This window comes from Leptodactylus fuscus, chromosome 5, assembly GCF_031893055.1.
Source record: "Leptodactylus fuscus isolate aLepFus1 chromosome 5, aLepFus1.hap2, whole genome shotgun sequence".
Taxonomy (NCBI): Eukaryota; Metazoa; Chordata; class Amphibia; order Anura; family Leptodactylidae; genus Leptodactylus; species Leptodactylus fuscus.
Window position 1 is genome coordinate 60,323,027 of NC_134269.1, and position 10,853 is coordinate 60,333,879.

Below are 10,853 nucleotides of genomic sequence, written 5' to 3' on the forward strand. Positions count from 1 at the left end.
TAATTATTATTATTATTATTATTATTATTATTATTTATTATTATTATTATAAAAGTGCAGCCATTTTGGTGTCACTTTTTGGCTTATTTTCTCCACACATGTACATTTGTCACAAGTTCCTTAATGTAGTATAAAAGGTTTTCTTGTATAAAATTATAACTTTGACATTGACTTTTCAGATACTGTTCACGTGGAGGGGGTGTCTCAGGAGGAAGAGATCTTCTGCTGATGGTATCCCAATGGAGGACTCCTGTACATTCTCATTCCACACTGGGATATTGGCTAGCATTTGGTAAAGACTGGATATATTACAAGCAGAGAATCTCCTGCTCATGTTACTTCCTATAGAGGTGTCTGTAATACTGCGGATTTACTGCTCCTTAAAATTCTCCACACCACTTATTGAAGAGCCGCCATATTTCTGGAGCCTTTGAATTATGGGAGCATAACTAGCAAAGGTCCCCAGAAGATGTTTTCTAACCACGTATATCTACTATAGGCACATTGTCATGTGCCGGATACTTTCATCCTATATTTTTCAATGGATTGTAATTCCTTAACCCCAGGATCATGGCTTTACCAATACCACTGAGAAGGTCTCAACCTTTATAGTTTTATAATATTTGGTGCCCATCTGTTACGCGCTGCTACTTTCCTGCCAATAGATATTGTGATCAGTCTTATTGTTTAGGAAAAGAACAGGTTAAAGAAGTTTTTGTCTTCATCTAGAATCAAGAAGACATTCGGCCTCATATGAATTGATTTACCGATGAAATTGTGAGCTTGGCCGTACTCGCCAAGGAGACATCTGTATTGTTTTCTTGAGCATAGTACACATACACCAGTCACAGTTTTATATCTTTCTTTTTGCCAGTAGAGGGCACTATAGGTTCTACAAAACTGGAGCTAGTCGGTTCTATGCCAAGCATCTCTTGTGACCGCTGTAAAATTCCACGCTCACACACATTCTGTTCTATGAATTTGCTCTTGTTTCTTTTGACAAGAAATAACCCTATTTTTTAGGATTGTGTGCAAAAGTAACCTCACAAAGATAATCTGCTTCCCTTCTGCCCAGTTCTAATGTCCTGCTCCCTGTGCGAATCCTACCAGTCACACGGCTGGAGCCATTGTTCTTCTTTCTTGTTGGCTTCTATTATTAGTCTGTGCATATACTGTAGGTTATATACGAAGCAGAAAGCAATGTCATGTAACCCGTATAGGATACTATGGATACATCCTTGACCCTTTCCCACACACAATCCCCTTCCATATTCCATACAGTCCCCTCTCTCTGTGTCTTGTATGTGCGGACAGTGGGGATATAGTCTAAGCTAACACGTCATCCTTCTATGGTTACCTTTTTTGATATTCTATAGTAAGTGTCATAGCGCACACAAGTCATTGTAGACATGGCCATCACCTTCTGCAATGCCTGCATGGTGCATTAAAGGGAATTTTCATTATTTTTGGCAGGATCTTCCCACTAACAACGCCTTATTCCCTATAAGAGTTTGGTCGCTGGGGGTCTCACAATAGCGGTGGTCGCTTGTGTGAAGGAAGGCTCTATTCACCACTATATTCACTTCTATAGGACAGCTGTCTCTATCAGTTCCATAGAAGTAAATGGGAGGTCACATATGTCCAAGTAGAAGTATATTAATGAACTGTATTAGGAATAAACCTACAGTATAACTGTGTGCTCGGGGTACAGGTGACCTACACTCACATGATGTCTGAGCTACATTACGTTATCATGGTATATACTGATTTTTGTGGCTTCTCCCAGTATGGTACCACTATGCACTTTACTCTAGCCATTTGGCACAAAGCTGAATTTCTTTAAAAACAACAGACAATCACTGGTGCCCAGCAGGTTGTTCATGGAAACTGGGAGTTGTAGTCGTGTGTACTGTATTTCCCAATGCAGAACGTGCACACTCTGACCGAATCACTAAGGTGAGGGCTGCGGATTTTTTATAAAAATTTTTCCCATTTTGCTGTGATGTTAAATGAGCAAGAAAACCTAAAGACTTACCACATTTCTGGTATAACTGCTGTCAGGTTTTCCTTCTATGGAATAGAAGGAATTACACATGACTTAGGTCGGCCATAAAAGTTAGCGAACCTGGAATCGGCCAACCATTTAATCCGAGTCGAGGTGTCCGGACTCTCCCTTGATGATTGATCCCTATCCTATAGTCATGCATAGGTCACATATACAAAGAAATAGTCACATACAAGACAACCCCTTCCCATATTCCTATTACATCATAGAAACATTCACTAAGCCCTGCTAGTCTTACAAAATGACATACACCTATATGAACTGTATATCCTCCTGCGTAAATGTTTAATGGGGCGAGACTGCAAAACACCTCAGTGTTCGGTTTATCTCTTGTCTGACCATTGGATCAGGCATGTTGAAAATCCAGTATGTCTAATCCTCCTTTTCCCTGCTGGTTGCTGTCTCAGTAAGTCAGGACACTTCCATTCATATGATAACATTACTCCATCCCACCATCATCAGTAGGTTTGGCTTCTATTCTGTATGGGCACGTCTATATCCCTGCACGTCTGACTAAACCTACAATGTAAGACGTGTACGTTCTACGTGACTTGAATCCGCAGCGCCCGAGTAGCGCGATGTGTAGATAATGGTGCAGAAGATATCCAACCACTCCTTTCATTGTGTGCAGAAGGTGAACACTACAGTCACATTCTACAGGGACTTTGCCACTGGTTTGTCACTTACATTTATCAATAGACCTACCTATACTTAAAGGGGTTGTACAAGACTAGAAAAACGTGTAGTGTTTTGTTTTTTTTCTTCCAAGAATAACACCAATCCTATCCATGGTTTCTATCTGAACATGGCTCCTTTGAAGTGAATGGGGATGAGCTGCAATACCACACACAACATGTGTGACGGGGGTGGCGCTGTTTTTGGAAGAAGCCAAGTTTTTCCAATCCTGGACAACTTCTATAAACAATATGATATTAGGCTAGAAGCTTTCATGTTAGTTTGGGCCATTGAAGAATATTATAGTTAAATGGTTTGACATAATGTAAAAATGCTGTAAATACAAAGGTTACATTGAAAAGCCAAATATCCCAGGCCACCGAAAACTTCCCTTCCCTATGTGTTGTATATTAGTGCACATTTTCCTTTCCTTTTTTGTGTTGTAAACAGTATTTTAGTATTGTCATGTGTGTCAGTGCACTCTAGCCATAGACCGTGCAGAGCCAGGCTTCGGCCTAGTAGTAATGTGCCGTCTATGGGCTTTATGTTGGGTATAAAGCACCTTTCTTGAAGCTTTAAATGCATTATTTGACTTATTGCTGCTTGAGACCTCACCCAAGTTGCTTCATAAGAAATAAAAGCACTTATATGTGTGTGTGTGTGAAGTGTGGTCTAATATCACAGAAAACTGTATTAGATGCCCTGTGTAACAAACAGGCAGCACATGCCTAGAGGAGAGGCGACTGCCAAGGGAACTGCAATGCAAATCCAAACTGTATTACAAAGTGAAAATGCAATGTTACAGGTTCTTATGGGTTGTCAATGTCATTTTTTTCCCTTTTTAATCTATACCCATGACATTCCTACTCACCTGGTCCGGACATGCCCCCTGCTGGACAGGGTAGATACACACGCCACTCTTTTCTATACAGTTGTCTCACTTCTCATTCATGCTTTTTTCTGTTTGTAGCTAATTGTTGTACGGCAGGATGAAATGGATTGTCTACCTCCAATTATACGGAGCCACATGAAAATTCATTTCTAGCAAGATCTGGTATCTTGTCTGTTTCTAGTAATGGATTCTTCATGAGCATCAGACTCTCTGGTCAATAGAAGAACTTCTGTGGTTCTCCAGATTCCTACAAGGTTGTATAGTCTCTGGGTGGTTCAGATCATTGGTGGTTGGCATAGACAGCACATCATGTACATGCTATATGTTTCATTCACTTGTTTCATTCATTTGTCAGTAATACTGACATTTATATTCTCAGAGACCTATGATCCGGCATCTATTTGTTGGGTATATGGAGACCATAACTTCACAAAATCCACCCTAGCTTTCATTCCCCACCTATTATTCAGTAAGTAGTGATGGAAACTTCGTCTCTTTTTAGTGAGTTGGATCACTTGGATCCGATAACTAAAAAAAAAAAAAAAAAATCTGTCTCATTTGGCTACTGAACGGCTCCTTATAAGTTTATTACTGTCTACAATGTATAGACAGTCACACACACCCATCCACTCCTCCTTTTAACCCAATGGTTTGACCACTAGCTGATGTTAGCCACTAGATGTCGTAATATTTGGTTAGGAGATGGAGTGACCCATTTGGTGGTGGGTTGGCCACGCATGGGCCGGAGTTAGCCATTATGGGGACAGGGGTTACGTGAGCTGTTGGCTCCCAGCTAGGAACTGACTCCCATTGTTCACGTCCAAGAGCTGACACACAGAGCTGGCTCGTTTGCGAACAACACATCACTAGTAAGAAGACTTATTTCTTAAGAGTATGTCCACTTATGGAATAAGTACTGCTGAATTGTATGTGGACGGGATATGGTACTGTACGTCTCCAGTGGCTATATACGTGTCTCATATCGACATAATAGTTGGAGCCACGTCAACATCTACATCAGATTCTGCCATGTGAACATACCCTTACTATTGTAGGGGTGCCGAGCATCATTTCCCCACTGATCCATTATTGGTGGCCTTATCTAATAATATTGGGCTTGTATATTACATTTAATGGAGCGCACTTAATGTAAATGATGCGTCCTAGCATTGGTCAGGTTTAGTTTTATTGCCGGTTTTGTTACAAATGTATAAAAGTGATACATTAGTAGAGGAGAATAAGACACATTTTGGAGAGTGACGTTCCATCTCATCCTGTCGGTACAAACCAGATATTAGCTCTGTGGTGTCTTGTATTGTATAGTACTAACCTTGACTGCACTAGAGGGAAGTCCCAAATGCTCAGGAGGTCTATAGTACCTTGTATACCTCTGCTTTTTGTTCTATAGATGCCTGTACTGAGGTACATGTAAGTGTCATGTAAAGACCCCAGCACAGGGCTGCCCCTGACGTGGGCAGTGGTGAGAAGCCAGCGAGCTGTCGGCTTTGTGCCCTAGCGCTTCTCACATTGCGGTTTTTCAGTGACAGAACTCTATGCGAAACGCTATTGTGTTGTTTTCTAAATGCTGTAAAAATTGAAAGGAAACAGAAGTTAATTATTTTATGTTAATGTGTAAATAATGTAAAAAGTTACAACTGTACAAGTCCTGAGCGTTCCTGTAATATGCAAGTGTTCTTTGTAACTAGCTTTAATTTATCTCTTTTTCTTAGTTATCGGCTGTAAAGGCAAATTTCTCTAAATAAATTTCATTCTTTATCTAAATTTGGTTTGTATTATTATTATTATTATTATTGGTGGTTTTAGCAAACCCTTATTTATTGCATATTGGAAATTAAATTATGGTTGGCCAAAGTCCTCAAAATCAGTGTTTGGTCAAACAAATAATATGTATGCGGCTTCCTCGTTCTCACCTGATGTCCGCAGATGTTGGGTGAGATGAGATCACACAGTTGGATTTGAACTTGCCTATCTTTTGTTTTAGGAGAGATGAGTGTCTGGTTTGGCCTATGTCCTGGTCGTATTACAAGGTCTATTAAAGGCTAAACACTGACTTAGAACTTATTCACACGGCAAAGCTTGGACAGGGAAAAATCATCTGTGTATGGGCCAGATTGACCGGCGTGCATGGTGCTCAGCAGAACTGGATTGACATGTTGAGATCACTTCTGGTCAGCAATGTTCAGGCTGGTAAATTTGGCTGATACACAAACTGTTCCCTGACCTGAACCATAACAAGTGGTCCTTACAGGATTGCTGTCTCCCCCCCTGCTGGTGCTGGTCGTGGTGTAGCATACTTTTTTCTAATCTAATTCGCTCAGTTTTTTCCTGGAGGAGCATTGGATGACCTATAAGGCTTCTTTTTCCTACATGACACTCTCTTAAGTCCTGCTTCACACAGGTGGGATAGTCTGAGATACGTATAAGATATTGGTTGTATTATCTGGACTACTGTATCCAAACTCCCAGCATCTTAGTCACCTATAATGCTAAGGGTCCATTCACACAGGCACTGATTTTGACACTGAATCTGGGTCAGAATCCACATGGAAAAAAAGCCTCCCATGGACTTCAACGGCGGAAAAAGGAACCCATTGAAGTCAATGGGAGGCATTTTTCCACGTGGATTCTGACACAGACTCGGCGTCAAAATCAGCGCTAAACAACTCTGTGTGAATGGACCCTCAAGGTTCCAGATTCCCTGCAGTTAAGCTATACTGTACTGTAAGTTCCACAGGGAGGCAGGGACCCCTACATGAATACAATGCTTGGAGCTTGGGTTCCTGCTGGTCTGGGAAATGCATCCAAAACCTGCTTTATCGCAGACTGAACCTGTCCATGTGAATCAGGCCTTAAATAAGCCAAAGTACCCCTCCTCCAATCCCCTTCCAAGGAGATCGATCTGTCTTTGTCCTGCACACACTTTTGGACAAATTCTGAAACTAAACAGTCAAGGTTCCCACTACCTAACACATTGTAAGCCAAGAGCTCCAAAATGGTGAGAAATTATGCATATTGTCTTGTGTTGCTTCATCGTGCAGATATTTCCTCTGTGCGCTTATTGACATACTGCACAGAATGTATGTCAACAAATAAAGCCACAAAGTTAACAGGAAATCCAAAGTACAGTCCTATGAAAAAGTTTGGGCACCCCTATTAATCTTAATCATTTTTAGTTCTAAATATTTTGGTGTTTGCAGCAGCCATTTCAATTTGATATATCTAATAACTGATGGACACAGTAATATTTCAGGATTGAAATGAGGTTTATTGTACTAACAGAAAATGCGCAATATGCATTAAACCAAAATTTGAGCGGTGCAAAAGTATGGGCACCTCAACAGAAAAGTGACATTAATATTTAGTAGATCCTCCTTTTGCAAAGATAACAGCCTCTAGTCGCTTCCTGTAGCTTTTAATCAGTTCCTGGATCCCGGATGAAGGGATTTTGGACCATTCCTCTATACAAAACAATTCAAGTTCAGTTAAGTTAGATGGTCGCCGAGCATGGACAGCCCGCTTCAAATCATCCCACAGATGTTCAATGATATTCAGGTCTGGGGACTGGGATGGCCATTCCAGAACATTGTAATTGTTCCTCTGCATGAATGCAGAGGAACAGAGTCGATTTGGAGCGGTGTTTTGGATCATTGTCTTGCTGAAATATCCATCCCCAGCGTAACTTCAACTTCGTCACTGATTCTTGAACATTATTCTCAAGAATCTGCCGATACTGAGTGGAATCCATGCGACCCTCAACTTTAACAAGATTCCCGGTGCCGGCATTGGCCACACAGCCCCAAAGCATGATGGAACCTCCACCAAATTTTACAGTGGGTAGCAAGTGTTTCTCTTGGAATGCTGTTTTTTTTGGACGCCATGCATAACGCCTTTTTGTATGACCAAACAACTCAATCTTTATTTCATCAGTCCACAGGATCTTCTTCCAAAATGAAGCTGGCTTGTCCAAATATGCTTTTGCATACCTCAGGCGACTCTGTTTGTGCCGTGCTTGCAGAAACGGCTTCTTTCTCATCACTCTCCCATACAGCTTCTATTTGTGCAAAGTGCGCTGTATAGTTGACCGATGCACAGTGACACCATCTGCAGCAAGATGATGCTGCAGCTCTTTGGAGGTGGTCTGTGGATTGTCCTGGACTGTTCTCACCATTCTTCTTCTCTGCCTTTCTGATATTTTTCTTGGCCTGCCACTTCTGGGCTTAACAAGAACTGTCCCTGTGGTCTTCCATTTCCTTACTATGTTCTTCACAGTGGAAACTGACAGGTTAAATCTCTGAGACAACGTTTTGTATCCTTCCCCTGAACAACTATGTTGAACAATCTTTGTTTTCAGATCATTTGAGAGCAGGTTGTCCATGCTCGGTGACCATCAAACTTAACTGAACTTGAATTGTTTTGTAAAGAGGAATGGTCCTAAATCCCTTCATCCAGGATCCAGAAACTGATTAAAAGCTACAGGAAGCGACTAGAGGCTGTTATCTTTGCAAAAGGAGGATGTACTAAATATTAATGTCACTTTTCTGTTGAGGTGCCCATACTTTTGCATTGGTCAAATTTTGATTTAATGCATATTGCACATTTTCTGTTAGTACAATAAACCTCATTTCAATCCTGAAATATTACTGTGTCCATCAGTTATTAGATATATCAAACTGAAATGGCTGCTGCAAACACCAAAATATTTAGAACTAAAAATTATTAAGATTAATAGGGGTGCCCAAACTTTTTCATAGGACTGTATGTGTTAAGAATAATCTGCTAACTGCTCTTAAAGAGGAGGTGCACTGTATATTTTTTTTCATTCTTATTTAAATGTTAGGAAGTCATATGATTGGCATGCCGCTCTATAACCATGCAGTAGTTCTGTTTAGGGAATGGTATTGTCCAGAAAAATGCATCTGGTGCCAGTCATGTGTGAGAGACTGTCTTATGAAAGGGCTGACTGGTCCATGGGTTTTACCATTCTACATGGTAGAGACTGGTTACCATCTAATAGATCACTAGCTTTACACTAGCATTGTCTGACCCAGGAGTCTGCAACCTTCGGCTCTCCAGCTGCTGTGAAACTACAACTCCCAACATGCTCCATTCACTTCCATGGGAGTTCCAAGAACAGCAAGTATGCATGCTGGGAGTTGTAGTTTCACAACAGCTGGAGTGCTGAAGGTTGTCTACCCTGGCCCATTAGAAAACAAGAACAATGGGTTGGCGGACCTTTAAAAAAAAAAAAAAGTTACGCACAGAGTCCAATGGAACACAATTTGCTACAACTAGCTCCATCATTTTGGGCAGGACTTTTTCCATTCAGACATTGCGAAGGAGTCTCCAATGGAAACTCTGTTGCAGATGTGAAAATAACACTAATTTATATATATATATATATATATATATATATATATAATGGCCCAATATTCATATCAAATAAAAAAGGAGAACATAAACTAGAAACGTCCTTTAAGGACATCTATCCATTGCTCTCAGCAATGTTAACCTTTAAGGGGGCATTTGTAGTGTGTATATTGTTTTGCAGGGCACAGAGAGCTGAATGTGTTTACTCCCAAAAACCTTCTTCTTCCTTGTTTCCTGGGAATCTCACCTGTATGGAACAAAGTCATGTGACACTTCTCAGCTCTTCTAAGGGTCCAGTGACACAGAGTTTTTTGGCAATGATTTTGATGCTGAATCCACGTCAGAATCCAGGTGGAAAAAAAGCCTCCCATTGAAGTCATTGTATTTTGATGTTTTGTATTTCATTGAAGTCAATGGGAGTCTTATTTTTACACGTGTATTTTGCAAAACACACGCGTGTTTACTCCGTGTGAACGGGCCCTAAGGGTGAGTTCACACATATCCAGCGCTGCTGTCTATTTCCCTTCGGCAGCACCTGGTCTTTTGCAGAGGAATGCCTGAACTGCCTCCTCCACAGCCCATCATTTAATAGTAGTAAAGCCAGCATATTGCTGGCGTCACAAACTGCACCCAAGCAGAGGATGCCTGCCGTCCGGGCCCCTTCCTCCCGGCACTTGCAGGATGACAGCAAGAAGGAGAAACTCCCCAAGCCTTGTGCTGGGTTGGTAGACGTTAAATCCTAGTGGGCTAAAGAAACTTTGAGTGTCATGGTGTCATCAAAGGTCCTATAACCCACTAAGACATGATCAAACTTGTGTGGGCGGAGCTATTCTGCATTGTACAGGACAGTGTGCAATTGAGGTGCAGGCTGCTTGAGCAAGAGGAGGGAATAGAAGGTGCAGGCTGTGTGTGAGCAAGGGGGCAACGTTGGGGGTGCAGGTTGCGTGTGAGAAAGGGAATAGGGGCATAAGCTGTGTGAGGGCGACGTGGGGGGCACAGGCTGTGTGTGAGAAACAAGGGAATGGGGACATAAGCTGTGTGTGAGCAAGAAGAGGGGATGGGGGTGCAGGTTGTGTGTGAGCAAGAGTGTGGTGGAATGGGGGTGAAGGCTGTGTGTGAGCACACAGCCTGCACCCTCATTTCCCCCTCCTGCTCACACACACCCTGCACCCCCTCTTGCTAAAAACAGCCTGCACCCATTCCTTCTTGCTCACACACAGCCTGCACCCCCATTCCCCCCTCATGCTCGCTCACACACAGCCTGCACTAACCCCATTCCCCCTCTTGCTCACACCCCCATGTACCCCACTCGTACCCCATGTACAAGGTATAAACCACACTTATGGCAAAAAGTGATGGTAAACACTGATGGTAAACTCTCATGCCAACTAATGGTTTTGGAGTAGAACTTTGTGAAAGCCTGATGACAACTGACGCATTTTCACGTAAAAAAAAAACCTGATACTGATGCAACTGACATGTGAACCTACCCTAACTCGCAAATCTAAAGCTGGTCATTCACATTACATAACAATTTTGATGGGTTCAGGCGATCCGCAAATGTATATGGTGATTTCACATCTCTACCAAGACAATTGATATTGCATGTATATGGGCAATTTAGCAAGAGCAAGTATTCGGCCAAATGCTGCCAAAATTCTATGGCCTTTTAAATTGTGTTTAAAAAAAAACAAAAAAAAAACAGCATACAAACTGCTACCATTTGACAGGTACTCTGTGTCCAAAAGGCAAACATGGGAACACGGTGTCTTTTATCTGATATAATGTGGTCACAGCAGGTTATGTTCTATTTCAAGCATATCTAAGACTGGA

General features: G+C 41.7%; 1 protein-coding gene across 8 annotated transcripts in view; it reads left to right on the top strand.

The window, feature by feature from the left end:
• AKAP13 (A-kinase anchoring protein 13) overlaps nucleotides 1–5,374 on the top strand; it is a 177,184-nt gene extending 171,810 nt beyond the window's left edge. For all 8 annotated transcript variants that reach the window (XM_075273246.1, XM_075273241.1, XM_075273249.1 and 5 more), the window contains one exon: nucleotides 180–5,374. In XM_075273246.1, coding sequence (XP_075129347.1) covers nucleotides 180–229 — 50 coding nt within the window. In that variant the 3' untranslated portion in view covers nucleotides 230–5,374. The remainder of the gene's footprint in view (nucleotides 1–179) is intronic.
• The last annotated feature ends 5,479 nt before the right edge of the window (nucleotides 5,375–10,853 follow it).